Source organism: Heteronotia binoei, chromosome 3, assembly GCF_032191835.1.
Source record: "Heteronotia binoei isolate CCM8104 ecotype False Entrance Well chromosome 3, APGP_CSIRO_Hbin_v1, whole genome shotgun sequence".
Taxonomy (NCBI): Eukaryota; Metazoa; Chordata; class Lepidosauria; order Squamata; family Gekkonidae; genus Heteronotia; species Heteronotia binoei.
Genome location: NC_083225.1, coordinates 134,494,667 through 134,516,191, shown reverse-complemented (window position 1 = coordinate 134,516,191; position 21,525 = coordinate 134,494,667). Strand labels below are relative to the sequence as shown.

At 41.1% G+C, this 21,525-nt stretch overlaps 1 protein-coding gene across 6 annotated transcripts in view; it reads left to right on the top strand.

The window, feature by feature from the left end:
• EPHA6 (EPH receptor A6) overlaps positions 1 to 21,525 on the top strand; it is a 778,455-nt gene that overhangs the window by 692,099 nt on the left and 64,831 nt on the right. For all 6 annotated transcript variants that reach the window (XM_060234507.1, XM_060234505.1, XM_060234502.1 and 3 more), the window contains one exon: positions 14,601 to 14,810. In XM_060234507.1, the coding sequence (XP_060090490.1) occupies positions 14,601 to 14,810 (210 nt within the window). The remainder of the gene's footprint in view (positions 1 to 14,600; positions 14,811 to 21,525) is intronic.

Here is a 21,525-nt window from a genome sequence, read left to right as displayed (position 1 = left end):
ATCCTTTCAAATCAGTCTCTTCACCCTCAGGTACTCCTCTCAGAAGTATCTGGGTTTCCATCAATTTGCAGTCATGAATTGCCACCTTTTCTTGCATTTTTAGTAAGATGGAATCATGTACTTTCACTCTCTCTTCCACCTCTTGCACTTTCTTTGATGTTACCACAGTCTCATTTCTGAGATTTTCTATATCTTTCCTTAGCTCTTCAATGTCTTTTTTTTATTTCTTTTTTTAGAAGCAGTTATGTCTCTCACCCCTTTCATCATCCTGGCTTCCATTGCTTCTAATTGCTCTTGCATTTTCTCCATTGAGGCAGTCCTTGCATGGGTTAACTTATGCTCTGACATTTAAAAAAACACCGAAAATTTTAACCTCTCCAAATTAAATTTAAACTATCAGGTTTGATAGAGTAAGGCTTGCCCTTTTCAATAAGCCTAATTTTGCCATCCTCAGATCCTCCTGGGCTCAGATATTAAATTTTAAAGTTTTTATTTCTTCCAAAATGGCAGTCGTGACTTTCTGCTTCCCTTTAAAAAAATTTCCTTTGAAAGGCTTCTAAAATAATTATCAGCGATAATGTCCAATAGTATTTACCTTATAATTGTCACCTCTGTCAGCTTCACCAATTTTTAATGTCTCGAACACTTTAAAAACTTTGTTTAAATTTTGACCTCCTAGCAATGGCCGCCGATGTTTTTCTATGATATTATAGTCCTAGAGTAGGCTAGCTGCTTCAATGATTTCCCTTTTCCATCCAACACTTCCTGCTTTTCTTGCCACCAAATCCCATTTTCACTGGTAAAAAGATCTCGCGATGTTTGACATATTTCCTGTGTTGACTGTGAGAGCTGCAAATCTGTGACGATGGGGCTTTTTCACCAAAACCGCAAGTAGACAAAACAGTAAATTCCTTTCCATTTTTTAGCACTGTCCTTTAAATTTACAAAGTTCAAATTTCGCCCCTTCTCCCCTTCTTCTTCCAAGCTTTCTGAATCTCTATTTCCCACCTTCTGATTTTATTTTGTTTAACTTTAAATAGTCCTGGAATGAAGATAGTCATCAGTACGTTTTATTGCAGTTATCCAGATCCAACACCAGTCTTGTATAGCTTTAGATGTTTAGCAGTCTCAAAGGAGGTTAGGATCCTGTCAAAGACATTGAAGAGCTAAGGATTTATTTGAGCTTATGTCAAATAAATGACTCTGGAAACTTCTGCAGATGATGAATATGCAACTCATCTCCGGAGACCCCTCAAAGCCTCAAAGGAGCCCCCCCCCCGGGACTCCCTTTTAGCCAAGGTAAATCTCCTCAGAGTTTCCTTTGCATATCTTGGACTGATCTCTGATTGAGAAAAGTAGGCAGTAGGCATTAAATTGCCCTCCACTACCCCAAACAGAAGCCCCAGCCTGCTCTCCTTCTGAGAAGCAATTCAGCTCGGCATTTTCCAACCCCGGAAGTCTCAATTTATTAAAAATTTCAAATGCATCTTGAGCAAGGCTATATATTTTGTGCCCCCCCCCCCAAACCTCTTTGCAGGTTAAGAATTTTATTACTTTAAAAAAAAAGGTGCCTTTATATCCCAGAATAAATTTTCAGTAACCCCCTCTCTTTCACTCAGTGCTGCCCTCACAGAGAGAGACTGTGCAGACTTAAAGTGCCTTAACCTCCAGAAATGTGAATGCTATGCACCCCTGATCCCCTATAATTAGAGTCTGGAGTGGAACTCTTAGATTTCACTCAAAGTTTATTTAACTATGTAAACTGAATGCATCTTTGGAACACTTTAAGAACAAAATTCTGTTGCAGAAGGAAGAGCTTTCACTGGAGAGGTTTGATTTGTTGCCCACAATACTTTATGCAGTGTTCTGAAACTGAATTGGAATATTTCTTGAGTCAGATTTTTGCAAAAGCCATCAGATGCTGAATATAAAACAATTTCTTTGATGTGCATTGGATGGGCAGCATAAATGTGCAACCAGCCAGGCATTAGATATATTTTTGGCTGTCAAGGGTAGTTTATTTGGCAAAGCTATTAAAGGCTGTTTAGAATTTGATGGAACAGTGGCTCTGGACAAACTCACTGTGGTATGAATTGTTGCCAAGGCTGATAAACCCCCTTAGCAGCTACTGTGAATTTTATCAAAAGTACACCTTACATTAACCCCTGAGAGTCAGAACTAAGCCTTAGATAAAAACATAGCATTGCTTAGATGCTTGGTAGAATCAATTTTGTGTTATCTTGGAAAAAATAAAAAGAACAAGAAAAGGAGAGAAAATTACCAGAAGATCTCTATATATAGGAATGTCAAAATATTTGTCTATTCAGAGTATGTTTGCATAGAAATTCAAGTCTATTAAAGAAGACCGTAAACATAGCCCAGAATGAATTGTTACAAGGTCATAGGATAAAAATATTCAGAGCCTGTAACTCCCTATGTGTAGCTAAGTCCTAGAATGCCACTGGGGGATCTGAACTGGGGTCATGGTGCCAGAGAAGGAGTTTGACTATTTTTCTTATGCAGTTTCTTCACTTAAAAATGCATCTTCCACCAGCTATATTAAGCCCCGGTGGAGAGAAGACAAGTAACTGTTATAAGTTCTGCCTGGGCATTAAACAGCCCTACAAGGAGGTATTTCCACTTTGGGGCAACCATAAAGTAAAGTAACATTTCCCCTTTTCCAGAATCACAGCCCCAATATTGACAGACATACATGAGGGCACACACAGTTGCTTTTTATAGCAAATTACATTTCTGGAGCTGCATTCACAAACCTCCAGCACAGTATATAGTTTGATCCTGGTTTCATCAGTGGAAGAAATCCTGATGCAAGCACATTAGAAAGAGCAAAGGAGTGCTTTTGCATCTGTGAGGCCTGATAATTATGTCTTTCTTTAGTGACTGATGTATTTATTTATATTTTGTAACCCACCTTTCTGCCCTTCAGAAATATTTAAACACCTTCTTTTCTCCATTGAAACCAATGTAGGATAGGGCACCTTTCTTAGTCAAATTGCCCTCAAACGAGGTATGGGGAAATTAGGTGGGCAAGAATGGCAAACTAAGTGGGGTCAATAACCTGTGTATACAGGAGTCAGTCTACTGAAACTTTCTTACTGAAATTTGGTGGGATGACACTCACAACTGGAATATTAGGATTCAGGGTTGCACCTTATTTAAAAGGGACAGGCAAATGAGAAAGGGCAGAGGAGTAGCAGTATATGTGAAAGAGGTATATACTTGTGAGGAAATATGTGAATCTGAGCAGGGCAGCTCAGTTGAGTCTCTGGGTAAAAATAAAAGGAGTAAGAAATAACAGTGATATTATTGTGGGGGTCTGCTATAGACCATCAAGCCAAGCAGAGGACTTGGATGAGATACTTCTACAACAGATTGCAAAGTTCTCCAAGAAAAGGGATACAGTGATCATGAGAGATTTCAATTACCCGGACATCTGTTGGAAGTCCAACTCTGCTAAAAATGAAAAGTCAAATAGATTCCTGGCTTGTCTTGCTGATAACTTCCTTTTCCAGAAAGTGAAGAAAGAAACAAGGGGATCTGCTATCTTGGATTTGATTCTCACCAACAAGAAAGAATTGACTGAAGAAGTGGAAATAGTGGGCACCCTGGGCAGTAGTGACGATGTGATTTTGGAATTTACAGTCTTAGGGAAGGGGAAAGCTATACGCAGTCAGACTTATAGGCTGGACTTCAGAAAGACAAACTTCAACAAAATTAGAACTATGCTGGGTAAAATCCCATCGTCAGAAATACTTAGGAAGATGGGGGTGGGAGTTTGTTAAAAGTGAAATACTGAAAGCGCAATCGCAGACAATTCCTATGAGAAGAAAAAATGGAAGAAGCCTAAAGAAGCCAATTTGGCTCCATAAACAGCTCTCTAAACACTTGAGAAATAAAAAAAGACTCCTTTAGGAATTGGAAGGAGGGCGTTATAACCAAGGATGAATATAAACAAATCACCAGTGTTTGTCGAGAAAAAGGAAAGCTAAAGGTCAGTATGAGGCTGGCCAAAATGCTAAAAACAATAACAAAAAGGTTCTTTTCTTATGTTCAGAGTAAGAAAAAGAGCAAAGGCATGGTAGGCCCATTGTGAGGGCAAGAAAGTGAAATTGCAACAGGTAATGAAGACAGGGTGGAACTGCTCATTTCCTACTTTTCCTCAATCTTCTCTTCTGAGGGAAACAGTGCTCAACATGGCAAAAACAGAACATATAAAGGTGGTATGAAGTTCCAACCTAGGGTCAGCATAGGGGTAGTACATAAACACCTAGTTTCTTTAAATGAAACTAAGTCCTCAGGACCAGATGTTGCATTCAAGGGTTCTAAAAGAGCTTGCAGATGTAATTTCTGAGCTTCTGGCTATTAATTTTTAGAATTCTTGGAGAACAGGAGAGGTGGTGGAAGATTGGAAGCGGGCGAATGTTGTCCCCATCTTCAAGAAGGGGAAAAAAGAGGATCCGGGTAACTACCGACCCGTCAGCTTGACATCTATACCTGGAAAAGTTTTAGAACAAATCATCAAACAGTCGGTCCTGGAACATTTAGAAAGAATTGATGTGATTACTAAGAACCAGCATAGGTTTCTCAAGAACAAGTCATGCCAGACTAACCTGATCTTTTTTTTGAGAAAGTGACTACCTTGCTGGATCAGGGCAATGCTATAGACATCGTTTATCTTGATTTCAGTAAGGCTTTTGATAAGGTTCCACATACTGTCCTTGTTGACAAGTTGGTAAAATGTGGTTTGGATCTTGTTATTGTTAGGTGGACCTGTAACTGGTTGACAGATCACACCCAAAGAGTGCTTGTGAATGGTTCCTCATCCTCTTGGAGAGGAGTGACAAGTGGAGTGCCTCAAGGATCTGTCCTGGGACCTGTTTTGTTCAACATCTTTATCAATGATTTGGATGAAGGAATAGAGGGAATGCTTATTAAATTTGCCAATGATACTAAATTGGGAGCGGTTACATATACAGTAGAAGACAGAAACAGGATACAGGATGACCTTGACAGGCTGGGAAACTGGGCTAAAATCAATAAAATGAATTTTAACAGGGATAATGTAGTTCTGCATTTAGGTAGGAAAAATCCAATGCATGGTTATAGGATAGGGGAGACTTAGCAGTAGTATTTGCAAAAAAGATCTTGGGGTCTTAGTGGATAATATGCTGAACATGAGTCAACAGTGTGATGCGGTGGCTAAAAAGGCAAATGCAATTTTGGGCTGTATCAACAGAAGTATAGTGTCCAGATCATGTGAAGTGATGGTATCGCTTTACTCTGCTCTGATAAGACCTCATCTAGAGTATTGTGTTCCGTTTTCGGCACCACATTTTAGGAAGGATATAGACAAGCTGGAACGGGTCCAGAGGAGGGCGACAAAGATGGTGAGGGGTCTGGAGACCGAGTCCTATGAAGAAAGGTTGAAGGAGCTGGGGATGTTTAGCCTGGAGAGGAGGTGACTGAGAGGTGATATGATCACCATCTTCAAGTACTTGAAGGGCTGTCATATAGAGGATGGTGTGCAATTGTTTTCTGTGGCCCCAGAAGGTAGGACCAGAACCAGTGGGTTGAAATTAAATCAAAAGAGTTTCCAGTTCAACATTAGGAAGAACTTCCTGACAGTTAGAGTGATTCCTCAGTGGAACAGGCTTCCTTGGGTGATGGTGGGCTCTCCTTCCTTGGAGGTTTTTAAACAGAGGCTAGATGGCCATCTTACAGCAATGAAGATCCTGTGAATTTAGGGGGAGGTGTTTGTGAGTTTCCTGCATTGTGCAGGGGGTTGGGCTAGATGACCCTGGAGGTTCCTTTCAACTCTATGATTCTATACCCAGCAGCCCTCTCAAATAACGAGGAGATTTGTAAACTAAAATGGGTTTTTATTTTAAAAAATTTGTTCAAGCACACAAGAAAAGAAAAGCAAACAACAATCACAGAGTCCTAGGCAAATAGCGAGGAAATTGGATAGGGAAACATATAAGGGAAAACCTACAGGGTGATACTTTACCCTTCGATGATGCAGGAAGAACAATCCTCTAGCAAAGACAATAAGGGAAGGGGCAACAAGAAACAATCAGCATATCTTGCAATAATGGGCCCAATACCATCAGGTAATTGGGAGTGGCTCGGATAGCAAGGGTAGGGGTACTGTCAGAGACACACCTAACTGGCCAAAAACCTGGCCTTCTTGTAGCCAATTTCGTGTCCTGAGGCGATGTCATGTGGTACATGACATCAGCCTGGAGATGGCTCCCAGGAGTTTGACAAAAGGATTAATGGGTGATGATAGTTTTACTTAGTGCAAACCATTGTTAAAACAAAAGACATCTGAGTGATCAATCTAGAACCAAATTGTTACCTATTGTGACACCTCAGCTAAAACAATGGAAGAAGTTCTGTTCTCATCCCCCCACCAAGTTATACTTTTCTGATGAAGGTAATGATCAGATAGCTTCTCTCCCATTTTGCACAAGAATTCTGCACTTCTCTCTTCTGACTGTCATATTTTATTCCATTCCTCTTCCAAGATGCTCAGGGCAGCATTCAGAATTCTCCCCTTTCATCCTCCATTTTATCTTCATAACACTGGGCTTGAGAGAAAGGGACAGGCCCAACATCCCCCAGTAAACTATAAGAATGAGTGGAGATTGAATTCCTGGCTCTTGCTTAACACTCTAACCAGTACAGCAACTACAGTTGCCAGCCTCCAGGTGGGGCCTGGAGATCTCCCACTCTTACAACTGATCTCCAGCTGGCAGAGATCAGCTCCCCCTGGAGAAAATGGCTGCTTTGAAGGATGGATTTATGGCATTGTACCATGCCGAGGCCCCTCCCCTTCCCAACCTCCCCCTCTCCCAAATCTCCAGGTATTTTCCAATACAGACGTGGCAGCCCTAACAACAACTGGCTATCTTCTGAGCATCATAATGCTTGAGGTTTGATTATCATAATGCTTTGGGTTTGTTCTTACACTGACACTAGTATTTTTTTCATGAGGAATGTTTTCTGTAAGCATAGAAATTTATTCTTCTCTCCCCTATCCATCACCATTTTCTTCCTGATTCCTTTGCTTCTTTCTTGTCAGTATTTCTGCAGTGATGATTGAGAAAACTAGGCAGAATATTGGAGTGAGATTGTTACTGATTTGGGGTAGCCTGCTCTGTTTTTAGTTTGAAATTTATTCCAGGAGTAGGTGAGTAAAAGAGAGGGGTGAGAAAAAGGAAAAAGGAATACCCAGTTTAACTCAACCTGGTACCTAGTTTTAATTGTTAATTGCAGACCACCTTGCAATTTGCCTGTGTAGAGGAATGCATGCCTTTCAGCATATGCAGAATGACTTTTGGTAGTGGAAAGTACCGTCAAGTTGCACCTGACTTATCATGATCCCGTAGGGTTTTCAAGGCAAGAGCTGTTCAGAGATGGTTTACCATTCATGTTCCTTGGTGATCTCCCTTCCAAATACTGACCAGGGCCAACCCTGGTTAGCTTCTGAAATTTGAGGAGATTGGGCTAGCCTGTGTTATCCAGGTATGAGAGAATGCTTTCATTCTTAAATTAAAAACGATCGTGCAGCTTTGGTCCTCACTCCCTACCCACCCAATTTTGGGTTAGGGCTAAAAATAAGGAAGAGGCATAATGCTCAGGAACATTTAAACTCCCAAACCTGCACAACTAAGGGATGCTGCAAATGTTGCTGCCAACATACTCAACAGTTGAACAGTCCCCTCACCCACCCCCGTCTCCTGCTCCATCCTTGCAATCCCTCCTGCTTTTTCTCACTCATGCGGGGGGGGGGGGGAGCTAATTGACAAATTAGCAAGTTACTGGATCTGGATGGCAATGCAGGTGTCTGAGGACATTACGTTTTTGATCTCTTAACAGTAAGAGTAACACTGTGTTACTAGAATTGTCCTCCCTAATGGAAAACTAGAATATATTTAATGTAATGCCAGCCTTTAAAAGAGGATCTAGAAAATCGGCCAGTTAACCTGATGCCTTTTGTGGGAAACCATCATTAGAATATTACAGGCAAACAACTCTTTAACTTAATAAGTACCAATATAGCTCTTTGCAAAGGGAAGGTATGCCTTACCAACCTTTTGGAGTTATTCTAGAATGTTAAAAAGCATGTGTGTAAGGTTGAACTGGGAGACATTATATACTTCGACTGCCAAAAAAACTTTTGAGAAAGTCTATCAACAAATGCTCCTCAGTAAACTTACCAGTTTAGGGATAGCGAGATTGATTTTATGAATTAATAACGGTCCATTAGTAACTGTCCATTTAGTCCAACACTCTGCTTGAAACAGAGGGTAGGAGTAAAGGAACAGGTCTCACTGTGGTTTCCGAGACATCTACATTAGGACTGTGTTTAATTTATTCATAAATGATATGGAATCAGGAGTGAGCAGTGAACAGTCTAATTTGCAGATTACATCAGATTAACCAGAGGATGAAGATAGCTGCCTTGCTACAAAACAAAACCTAGTATATTAAAATAACAGTAAAGTATTCAAACTTTTGAGTTCTCCAGAACCCTTAATTAATGTTACAAAAGGCAGGGGGGAGGAATATGTGTCAGGCCATGATGTTGTGTAGAATGGCGGGTAGATTTGAATTTAAGATGGTGGCAAAAGTAAAGTGATCCATAATGGGGCAAAAATTCTACATTCACATTTACATACTGATAGGATATGAACTGTCAGGGACTGATCAGGAAAAAGATGTTGGGGTTGTGGTGGATAGCTTGATGAAAATGACAATGTTCTGTGCAATAATGATGAAAACAACAATGTGTTATTTGGAAGGGAACTGAAAATAAAACATCTCATATTGTAATAGTACAGCTATAGTTGGAATACTGTGGGAGTGCTCCTGGATCCATCCCTAACAATGGAGGCCCAGGTAGTAGCCATTGCTAAATCAGCCTTCTATCATCTTCGGCTGATAAGGCAGTTGATCCCCTTTCTCGAACGTGATGACTTGGTGACAGTGATCCATGCTACAGTCACCTCAAGACTAGATTACTGTAATGCCCTCTACATGGGGGGCTGCCCTTGTCCCAAATCCAGAGACTTCAGCTACTGCAGAATGCTGCAGTCAGGTTGTTAATGGGGCTTCCTTCACAGGCAAATTGCAAGTAACACATTCAAACTGTGCTGAAAGCACTGCACTGGCTACCTGTTGCTTACCAGATTCACTTCATGGTGCTGCTTATTACCTTTAAAGCCCTATATGACCAGGGACCTGCATACCTTAGGGACTGCCTTTCCCCACATGCACCCCAGAGAGCACTTCGGTCAGGTCACAAAACCTGCTCTCGATCCCCAACATCAAAGACACCAGGCTCAAGATGACCAGAGCCAGGGACTTTTCTGTTTGCAGCCCCTTGCTGGTGGAACAAGCTTCTGAAGGAGGTTAGGGCCCTGCAAGAGCTTTCACAGTTCTGCAGGGCCTGCAAAATGGTGCTCTTCTGCCAGGCATTTCTGAATTAAAATCCATGACAAAAGAAAAAACAGATATTAAACCATTAGGGTTTGTAGAATCTTTCGGGCTCAAGTGCCTGTTCTACTGGAGAAAGTTTTCCTTCCAGACGTTTCGTTCTCCCCACTCAATGCACAGCAGCCAAGAAGGTCAGAGCACCTGCTCCAGCTGCAACGCCACTGAGGATGTTCTCCGCAGCTGAGAACGAAACATCTGGAAGGAAAACTTTCTCCAGTAGAACACGGCACTTGAGCCCAAAAGATTCTACAAACCCTAATGATGTTACCAGCCGTGAAAACCTGAAATCTTAGATATTAAACCATCTGGCCCAATAAGAAACAATTTGGCCTACCTCAAACACTCTACTGTGACCTGGGACCTTTCTTTTAATAGGACATTTAGCAGTAATAGCTAAATAATAAAACTTAACATCGACTAATTGGTAGCTACCCGCCATTACTAATACATATATTCCGCCGTTAGATCATAACAGCACCTGACATTGTTTTATGATATTGTTTTATATGTTTTTTTATGATTTACTTTATATTTTTATGTTATGGGTTATTAACAGTGGTTTTATGACCTTTCAATGTGAGCCGCCCTGAGTCTGCTTTGGCGGGGAGGGCAGAATTTGTCGAATGAATGAATAAATGAATTTACTGGTCAGGACACCCCTTACTGAAAAGGATATCATTGATCCCAAAACGATGTTTAAAAAAATGATCAAGGGGTTGAATCACTTTCCCTATCAGGAAAGCCTGAAGAATCTTTTTTTTTTTTTAGTTTTTTAGTTTATTAAAAGTACAAGAAAGTGTGGCTATGTAAACGGTTTATAGAATTGTGCATGGTGTGTAGAAAATAGGGGGGGAAACTCCTCTCCGCAAATTTCAAGAACTGATGGACAGTAGATTCAAGACAAATGAAAGAAAGTATTGATCATTTATCTGCCATCAATCACAGCTGATTTATACTTATATTCCAGACTTCCTTGGTGGTCTCCCATCCAAGTACTAACCAGGGCTGACCCTTGCTTAGCTTCTGAGATCTGACAAGAGCAGGATAGTTCAGAGCAACTACAGTCTGAACTTGTGGAGCTCACTGCCATAGAGAGAGCTGCATTTATGTACAAGCTAAGTAAACTACAATTTAGGGCCTCAAAATATTAGAGGAAAGAAAGAAAGAAAGAAAGAAAGAAAGAAAGAAAGAAAGAAAGAAAGAAAGAAAGAAAGAAAGAAAGAAAGAAAGAAAGAAAGAAAGAAAGAAAGAAAGAAAGAAAGAAAGAAAGAAAGAAAGAAAGAAAGAAAGAAAGATAGATCAGTGAAACCTCAATTCTCAGAAGCAGTTAGGGTTGCCAATCCGCAGGTGCGGGTAGGGGATCCCCTGGGTTGGAGGCCCTCCCCCCACTTTAGAGTCATCAGAAAGTGGGGGGGGGAGGCAAATGTCTGCTGGGCACTCCATTATTCCCTATGGAGACCAATTTCAATAGGGTATAATGGAGAATTGATTCATGTGGGGTTCTGAGGGAGGCTGTTTTTTGAGATAGAAGCATAGCATCCAGTGCCTCTCCCCAAAATACCCTCCAAGTTTCAAAAAGATTAGACCAGGGGGTCCAATTCTATGAGCCTTAAAAGAAGGGGCCCCTATCCTCCATTATTTCCAGTGAAGGGAAGGCATTTAAATGGTGTGCGGTCCCTTTAAATATGATGGTCAGAACTCCCTTTGGAGTTCAATTATGCTTGTCACAACTTTGCTCTTGGCTCCACCCCCATGTCTCCTGGCTCCACCTCCAAAACCCCAGATATTTTTTGAATTGGACTTAGCAACCCTAGAAGCAGTATACCTGTGGTCTTTCCAGGATATCTGGCTGGCCACAGAGGAAAACAAGTCTGGTAGAACATTGTCTGATCCAACATGATACTTCTTGTTAAGCAGAATGAGTAAACCATGGTCCATAAGCGTGTGTGGATTTCATAGACAAAAGGAACAGCCTTTTATTTTTAAGTTTTTACGAGTATCTTTAAAAAGTTATTCTAACAAAATAACTTTTGTGGACACTTACCTAAATGTTCCTCAAGTCTTGATTTTGTTACAAGTACTGTTCATATCCAAGACAGTCCTTGAGGAAACACTTCCATGTCCAGAAATGGATTAGTAAGATAAGATTTTTTTTTTCTCATTGGGTTTTCTTTCCAACTCTATTTCCACTGAGATTTACTAACTGTATAACCTTGGACAAGAGCATATCTATTATTTAAGATTTCCCCTCCCCATTTCTGAGGTAGTCATCTTTCATTAAAAGACTGTTACAGATTTAAGAAATGAATTCTTTTAATTCAGCACACATGCATGTTTTTTTAAGTCTTAGTTGACAAGTTTGATAGTGGAATTTGTAAGAACTTATTTGTATAACAGATTTTAGGTGCTATCACATTATTGCTTTAAAACTGGTTGCTAGAAGCTGAACTGTAAACATTGTGGATTGATCTACTGGACTGTGAAGCCCCAAGGAAGTGCAGTTATACAGTGGTCTACATTCAGTGGTGGAACATATGCACAAGAATTACTCCCATATTGTACTGCTACATGTATAATCTGCAAACTGCTCTAGTAGATAAATATTCTCCTAAACATTACACTGCTGCATCTCCCATATAGAAAACAGTTCTCCTTTTCACTTAAATCCCAAACTTTTCCAACTCTTGGATTCCCCAGCATCCTTAAACCATCAGCAGAGTGATTCTGTCACTATAATCATGTGTGCTTCAGAATTATACACATGAGGCTATAAAGGCACTGACTATTGTTATTTAAATGTGCTGGTCAGGAAATGCAGAATTCACTAACTTTCATTCAAATAAGTCCCCCTTCCAGAAGCTATAATTTCCCATCTATACTAAATTAACGCCACCTCTCCTGTTCAAAAGAATAAGGACTGAAGGAACAATGCAGGGTTAAGGAATTTTAGAAATCTTTAGCTTCAGTATGGGTCATTGTTGTGTGAAATTAGATTACTCCATGCAAAATAGAAAGGAATGTGAAGAAATATGTTTTTTCCTAGGAGAGTTGACATGAGCAAATCCTCCACTTCGCATTTAAGTTTTTTTCTGGGCAGAGAACAGGTAGGAGAGAGAAGTCAGTTCAATTTCTTCCCAGACATACCTTAACTCACCTCCATACAAATGCTAATAGATCTAGCAGGAGGTATAATGGTTGGATCAAGTTCCTCTCCTTCTCCAAGCAGGGAACAGAGATTTGGAAGAATGAAATGCTAGATGGACTCCAGTAAAGAAATGTCCTGGAAATCTCCAGGAAAAGCCTCTTTAACCTGGCATGATCTGGCCAATGGGTGGAGAAACATATATGATATTTTAAAATCCTTGCAGCAGGAAGGAGGTTCTTTTCCTTGGGTGATGAGTCCATGACTCTGGGAAGTCCACTAGGAAGGCAGCTATTGGCCATGTGGTCACCAAAAGAGCTGGAACAAGCTTCAAGGTAATGACAACTCTGCAGAAGTCTAGAACTTCTAAGCTAAAGAAACTGCCCTCTATTGTCATGCCCCGCCTTGCCCGGTGGCCGTGGCACTGCTCCTATTGCCCTGGCATCAAGAGGCTGGGCCAGGGTCTCAGAATTGGATGGGAGACCAGGTTAACTTCACCTGGGTGGTCTCCACACCCCGCTGGGACTGGCTTTGTCTACCTCTGGGTAGCCCAGCCCCCAGTGATGCTCCTCCTTGACCCTCTATGGCCCCTGCCTTTTATCCTCCCTCCTGTTCCTTTCCTCCTCCCTCTGCCTCAGCCCTGCCTCCCTTTATTAGCAGAGATGCCCAGTCACTGGGTCCCTCCCTTCTCCTCAGGGCTCTTCCTGCTTGCCTCTGCCTCTTCCTCCCTGCCCCACTAGGCCCAGTGTCGACTGAGCAGCTGCGAGGCAAGCTCCCTGCTTGGGCGTTGGTTCCTGCTGGGGCCTTTCCACAATGCTGCTTGCCCGCCCACTCTGGACATGTGGTTGGGCCTATCCCCTGCACCGTCGACTGTTTTTCAGCCTTCTGAGCTTCAAGGTCGTCGCTGCTGGGCTCAGCGCTGTTCTCCGTCACTCCCTCTTGGCTTCCTAGGTAGGTTGACTGGTCCTGAGTCAGGGGGCCACTTTGGGATGTGGGGGGCTCACAGGGGCCTTGAGACATCTATTTTAACATCTGATAGGGCATATATAGAAAGATGGGACAGAATTTTTTTTTTGCATCCCTTGCTTGATCAGGTGTTGTGCTAAAAGTATGCTTATGAACAGCTTACAACTTTTTATGCTGGTAGTGATTCTCTGTATTACATAGACCTTCACTGTCTCAGACATGCTGTTGTTAAAGGAGTGCCAGGAGGAAGAAAGGCCTTTGGCAAGTGGCTTATTCCTTCAAGGGCACACAAAGCAGTAACCTGTTCCTGTGGTGACCAGGCACTTGGTAGCAAGAGACACAGAGGCAAGGACTGACCCTCCCAGTAGAAAGTTCCATAGGAAGATCAGGTGGTGGTGGCAGGCTACCTGAGAGTAGAAGAAAAGCCCTTCCATGTGTTAAGAAAAACCTAGAAGGGCAGGGAGGAATAGTGCCTGAAGGTCAGAGCAGGCACATTCCATCACAAGGAAAAAAACAAAAATAAAATTGTGATGTATAGAATTTCTATATGCCTAAGCAATTATGTTATGGAAAGTACATCAAAGTACTCTACTTTATTCCAGTATTACCAGCAAGGATTGTAGAAATGGTGAAGAAACCCAGCTTGCTTTTCAGGTTTCTCCCCTATCTGAATGGCAACAGTCAGGTATTAGTAATGAGGCAAGAGTTGCAGTGTACAACAAAAGGTGTGTGTTGGCAGGGGGAGAGACTTAACTGCATAATAGGAAAAGGCCAGTGAAATGTTAAAAATGGGCAAACTGTAGATTCATCAGAAGTCTTCATAAGGAAAGTTATTGAGAGACTTGCTTGGATTGGAAATATATTTTTGTGACCTAAGAGGTTAGACATTTTAGAAATGTACACTGATTTGAACCAGCAAAATTTAAAAATGTAAATGCACTTTAACTTGACTCCCCTATCTTTCTTGCAGAAACATGATGGCCATTTCACTATCATCCAACTGGTTGGCATGCTACGTGGGATTGCTTCTGGCATGAAATATCTCTCAGACATGGGCTATGTACATCGAGATTTGGCAGCTAGGAATATTTTGGTCAACAGCAATCTCATGTGTAAGGTCTCTGATTTTGGATTATCCCGTGTGTTAGAAGATGACCCTGAGGCAGCTTATACAACAAGTGTAAGTTTTTATCCATATATATAATATTAAGAGATTAGAAGTTTGGGATATTTCCCTTATTTTGTTTGCTGCAACTGTGATAATATGCAGATTTGATGTCTTTTGCATTAGCCATATCTGTGACAGTTACCTTTGCTACAAAATTGGGTGTTTTATACACCATATTTATTTATCACTGGTTATATTTTTCCATCTGAGAAGTTTTCTCTGTTTCATTATCTTGGGTCACAGTTGCCCAGTTGTAAATTTGAATAAGCCTATTGTCTTGATACTATTACTTTATGTTCCATGGTCAGTATAACAACAAAATAGTGAAACTCTTGTATTTCCATTCTTTAGGCATGAAGAGTTTTATTTCAAAGATATTTTAAATCTGGAAACATGGGATGACCTGAGCATAATGCTGTTCATACATGTGTCTGATTATACTTTTACTTCAATTCACTTTGGTTCTGTTTGTTTGAATATTACCCAGGAACATAAGTAATGATATTTTTATTCACGTTACATAATTTAGCACACAGTTCCAAGGAAAATTGATCTTGGCCACATAGGTAATAAAAATATTATGAAAATGCACTACCATTGCCTGAAGCCTTCCACCTGGGTTTATAACAAAAATCTAATTTCATAACTACGCTTCCAAATCTAATTTCATAAAGCTTCCATTTGTTTCATTAGAACCATAGCATAGAAAATGGTTAGGAATCATGAGAGTGGTTTATATCCAGCCATGTAGTTTCTCCAATGAACAGTATTTCTGATTGCTGGAGAGTGGGTGCTGATCTGTTCTATAACAATTTCCCCCACTGCCGTGTAAGAATAACACTTCAGAGGACTCAGTGAATTGCATCAGGAAGATATGGGGTATTCCTGCTCCACAAAGTCAGTGGGTAGCTGATGACACACCAGTGCATTTAGAAGTATCTTTGCAAATGCACTGCTCTAGGAACTTCTTACAGGAAGCTGAGCTCTGGTGCTTGCACACAACTCTCTCACCCTGCATGACAAGAAGGCAGATATAAATGTACATTGATATCAGATCTTCTGTCCTCCAATACAGTGATTGGGGCAACTATGGCCCTGGAAGACTGTGTGGACACAGATTTCTGCATCAGGATTGGAGACGTGTGATGCTTTTAATGAACCCCCTAGCATAATGTTCTTTGAGATTTAATTTTATTAGACAATACTAGGAGCCTAAATAAATTTTGTTTTCAGTGAAGCTTCATAGTTGGGTCTTTAAAATTCCAGTCCTAACTTGAAATTTAATTTTCCCTTTATTTTTCCCTATCTCTTAGACTATCAGCTTCAGTACTGGAGGAGGCTGAGCAGTTTTAAGAGCTGTGATTATGGCATCTTCTAAATTCCAAAGCTTGGTTAGTCTATTGTATATGTTAAATTACCAAATATAAAAATAATTTTATTTAAGCACAAGGTATGATTGTGTTGTCCTTTTTGTCAGTTTGCCTGTATACAGAGAGCTTCTAGGTGCAGAAGCTTTGAACCCTGCCACCTCTTGGTAGGCCAATGGAGGGAAAAATACACTGAAACTTGCCTTCAGAGCAATGGCGTAACAGTATTTCTGGAGTGAATCTGAAGTGATGCCATTGCAATGAGGAACACTCTAGGATTCACCAAAAACTCTGTGGTAAATTCATAGATTTTCCAGCAAATCCTAGAGTGTCACATTGACACAATGATACCAGTCATGACATCACTCCAATGGCACCTCCCCTTGTCCCTTCTCCTCAATCTCCTGCAGGGAGCAAGTTGCTGGTTGGAAACCCATATACAAATATGATGATAAAACATTTTGAAACAAAAGCACAGCCTTTATTGTTTTCAGATTTCACTAGGGCCTGCATTTACAGTTCATTTTATATAGAGTGCTGTCAGATGTCCTAAGAATCACAGAAGCCTGAATGAGCCACGCTTCCTATTCTTATGTTCCTTCTCTAATGTTTGAAAAAGAAATCTGTGCAGAGAAGTAAGCAGTCTTATGGGTAGCTGTACTAGCTCCCTCTTCAAACATAACAAAAAATGTACAAAAACCCATGCAAAATGTGATTCACACAGAGACTCCTGAAACATGCAAGACTTCCAGAAAGAGTTACAGAATCATAAAAATGTATCCACCATCTGAATTTCCCCAAACTACCCAATTTATAATTTATAAACTATTATAAAATAATCTGTTGTATATCTGGCATAAGCAATATAAATAACTATGAAATGGAGAAAAGGAGAGATTTGAAAAATAATGAAGAAATAAATCTATTGTCACATAATTTATTTTATAATTATGATAGTGACTTGTCCATTCAATTGTCATTTTTAATTTCCTATTTGATTTAGAATTTGAAGTGAGAAGAGGAGACGATCAGATAGTTGTAGATCCAATTAATATGCATGACACCACATAGGATAAAGCAGATACAGTCAAGAACAAATGACCATGACCCAGCATATCAAAAACCATGTACCATGTCTGTGATTGGTAGGCTTGGAAAGAGTCCTTTATACAGCTTTGAAAGGACTCTAGGTCTTGAGAAGAGAATACCCTGGCATCAATGTATCTGGGATTGTTTGTTGTTCAGTCGCACAGTCGAGTCCGACTCTTTGCGACCCCATGGACAAAGTCACACCAGGCCCTCCTGTCTTCCAACATCCTCCGAAATCTGCTCAAATTCGTGTTTGTTACATGTTACGCTGTCCAGCCCCATCATCTTTTGTCGTCCCCTTTTGCCTTCTGTCTTTTCCAGCATCAGGATCTTCTCCAGTGAGTACTCCCTTCTCATTTGGTGGCCAAAGTATTTGAGCTTCAGCTTCAGCATCTGACCTTCCAGGGAACAGGCAGAGTTGATTTCCCTTAGAACTGGCTGATTTGATCTTCTTGCAGTCCAAGACTCTCAAGATTTTTCTCCAGCACCACAGCTTGAAAGCATCTATTCTTCTGCGCTCGGCCTTCCTTATGGTCCAGCTCTCACAGCCATACATTACTACTGGGAATACCATCGCTTTGACTATATGGGCTTTTGTTGGCAGGGTGATGTCTCTACTTTTTATTATACTGCCCAGGTTCACCATAGCTGTCCTCCCAAGGGGGCAAATGTCTTTTAATTTCATGGCTACAGTCACCATCTGCAGTAATCTTGGATCCCAGAAAAGTGAAGTCTGTCACTACTTCCATGTCTTCCCCTTCTATTTCTCAAGGTGTGATGGGGTCGGATGCCATGATCTTAGTTTTTTTTTTTATGTTGAGTTTTCAAGCCTACTTTTGTGCTCTCCTCTTTCACCCTCAACAAGAGGTTCTTTAGGTCCTCTTCACTTTCTGCCATTAAAGTGGTATCATCTGCATATCTGAGGTTGTTGATGTTTTTCCCAGCAATCTTAATTCCGGCTTCTGCTTCATCCAGGCCAGCATTCCGCATGATGTACTCTGCATATAAATTAAATAAGCAGGGTGACAATATACATCCTTGTCAAACTCCTTTTCCCAGGGATCATTTTGTAGAAAAACAGGTGGTGGAGCTCATCTAGGGATTGTTATGCAGCTGCACCTACTAATCAATGGACAAGGTGGGAAAGAGGAGGTGGAACTCTCAGAAAGGTTCAGGAGCTGTGCTCCTGTGAGCTCCTGCTGAATCCGAGGCCTGCCTTTTCCTATTCTAAACCAATCAGTTGTTCCATATCCTGTTCTGACAGTTGCTTCTTGACCCTTATACAGGTTTCTCAGGAGACATGTGAGGTGGTCTGGTACTCCCATCTCTTTAAGGACTTGCCACAGTTTGTTGTGATCCACACAATCAAAGGCTTTAGCGTAGTCAATGAAACAGAAATAGACATTTTTCTGATACTCCCGTGCTTTCTCCATAATCCAGCAAATGTTGGCAATTTGACCTCTAGTTCCTCTACCTCTCCGAAACCCAGCTTGGACTTCTGGTAGTTCCCGATCTACATACTGCTGAAGCCTAGCTTGTAGGATCTTTAACATGACCTTGCTGGCATGTGAAATGAGTGCAATGGTGCGATAGTTTGAATAGGGATGTGCAAAAAAAAAAAAAAATTCGGTAGTACATGGATTTGGAAGTATACGGGGGGGGGGGGGATATGGAATCCCGTATATTTCTGAATTCCATAGTCAGAATAGCCGCATATACGGTAGATGCGCGGCTATTTCCGAATATATGGCCCCATTATACCCTAAGCGCCATTGAAATCAATGGCAAATAGGGTATATTTGAAGCCGCCTGGAGGGGAGGGGGTTTGAGGGAGAGCCCCCAAATTTGTAGGGAACCTGCAGGAAATCAGGTGTCCCATATAACTTGAGAGAAGCTGTGGTTTACCCTATGGAAATCTAAGGATGCACCAGCTTTCAATGGCTGAAAGCAAGATGCACTGCAACTCTAGTCTCTTTAAAAGGGAGCCTGATGTGGCCTAGTAGTCACACTGCCTTTTATGAGAAACCTAAAATCTTTTTTAAATCACCCCTATCTGGCCTACTTGAATTTTGAAAAGAAGATAAAACCCTAAACTAGATTATTATTTTTTTAATTTCAAAAAGCACAATCCCTAAAAGAACAACAATGTTGCTGATGGCTTGGGGATCAGCTACACAACAGCCCTGCAAAGCATGCATTTGCAATGCATTTTGCAAATGCATACTTTGGATTGGCTGCTGGGGCTCCTCTTCCCCCTCCCCCCCTCCCTGATCCCAGGGAGGCTATGGGAGAAGCGGGAAAAAGCTTCCAAAGGCGGGAAAGGAGGCTAGCAGCTCCCCTGAGGCTGCAGAAGCCCCTTTCCCACCTTTTCCATTGACTTCCATATACTTTCGAATATTTATATGGAAGTATACGGGGAGCCATACTCGGCTCCCGCATAATGGGCCCCAGTTGGAATCGGCTGTATGCGATTCCGTATACAGCCGAATCAGAGGTGATTCAGCAGTTGATTCTTTTTGGCCAAACCGAATGCACACACCTAAGTTTGAACATTCTTTGGCATTACCCTTCTTTGGGATTGGAATATAAACTGACCTTTTCCAATCTTGTGGCCACTGTTGCGTTTTCCAAATTTGTTGACATAATGTGTGCATCGCCTTAACAGCATCATCTTTTAGGATTTTGAATAGCTCAACTGGGATACCATCATCTCCACTCGCTTTGTTGTTAGTAATGCTTTCTAAGGCCCACTTGACTTCATACTCCCGGAGGTCAGCAATTTCACCATCATGGTTGTCAAGGACATTGAGATCCTTCTTGTATAATTCCTCTGTGTATTCTTGCCACCTCTTCCTGATTTCTTCTGCTTCTGTTAGGTCCCTACCATTTTTGTCCTTTATCATGGCCATCTTTGCACGAAACCTTCCCTTGATTTCTCCAGTTTTCTTGAAGAGATCTCTTGTCCTTCCCATTCTGTTATTTTCCTCTATTGCTTTGCATTGTTCCTTCAGGAAGGCCTCCTTATCTCTCCTTGCTGTTCTCTGGAAATCTGCATTCAGTTGGGTGAATCTTTCCTTTTCACATTTGCCTTTCACTTTTCTTCTTTCCTCAGCTATTTGGAAAGCCTCATCAGACAGCCACTTTGCTTTCTTGCATTTTTTTTTCTTTGGGATGGTGCTGATTGCTGCCTTCTGTACAATGTCACAAACCTTCATCCATAGTTCTTCAGGCACTCTGTCTATCAACTCTAGTTCCTTAAACCTATTCTTCATCTCCACTGTATATTCATAAGGGATGTGATCAAGGTCAAACCTGAATGGCCTAATGGCTTCCCCAGTTTTCTTCAGTTTAAGCTTGAATTTTGCAATGAATAGCTCATAATCTGAGCTGCAGTCAGCTCTATGTCTTGTTTTTGCTGACTGTAAGGAGCTTCTCCATTTTTGACTGCAGAGTATATAATCATCAGATTTCTGTGTTGCCCTTCAGGTGATGTCCATGTGTAGAGCCGCCTTTTAGGTTGTTGGAAGAGGGTATTCACTATGACCAGTTTGTTCTCTTGACAAAACTCTATTAGCCTTTGTCCAACTTCATTTTGTTCTCCAAGGCCGAACTTGTCAGTTGTTCTGGTTACCTTTTGACTTCCTACTTTGGCATTCCAGTCCCCTATGATGAGGAGGACATCTTTTTTTGGTGATAATTCTAGAAGGCACTCTGTCCATCAACTCTAGTTCCTTAAACCTTTTGTTCTCCAAGGTCAAACTTGTCAGTTGTTCCGGTTACCTGTTGACTTCCTACTTTGGCATTCCAGTCCCCTATGATGAGGAGGACATCTTTTTTTGGTGATAATTCTAGAAGGTGTTGTAGATCTTCATAGAAATGGTCCACTTCAGCCTCTTCTGCATCAGTGGTTGGGGCATAGATTTGGATTACTGTGATATTGAATGGTTTGCCTTGGATACGGACCAAGATCATTCTGTCATTTTTGAGATTGTATCCCATTACTGCCTTCCTCACTCTCTTGTTAACTATAAAGGCCACACCATTTCGTCTATAAAACTCTTGCCCACAATAATAATGTAGTGATCCTCTGAGTTAAATTCACCCATTCCCATCCATTTTAGTTCACTGATTCCCAAGATGTCGAAGTTCAGTCTTGCCATCTCTTGTTTGACTACATCCAGCTTACCTTGATTCATAGATCTTACATTCCATGTTCCAATGCAGTATTGTTCTTTGCAGCATTGGACTTTCCTTTCACCATCAGACACATC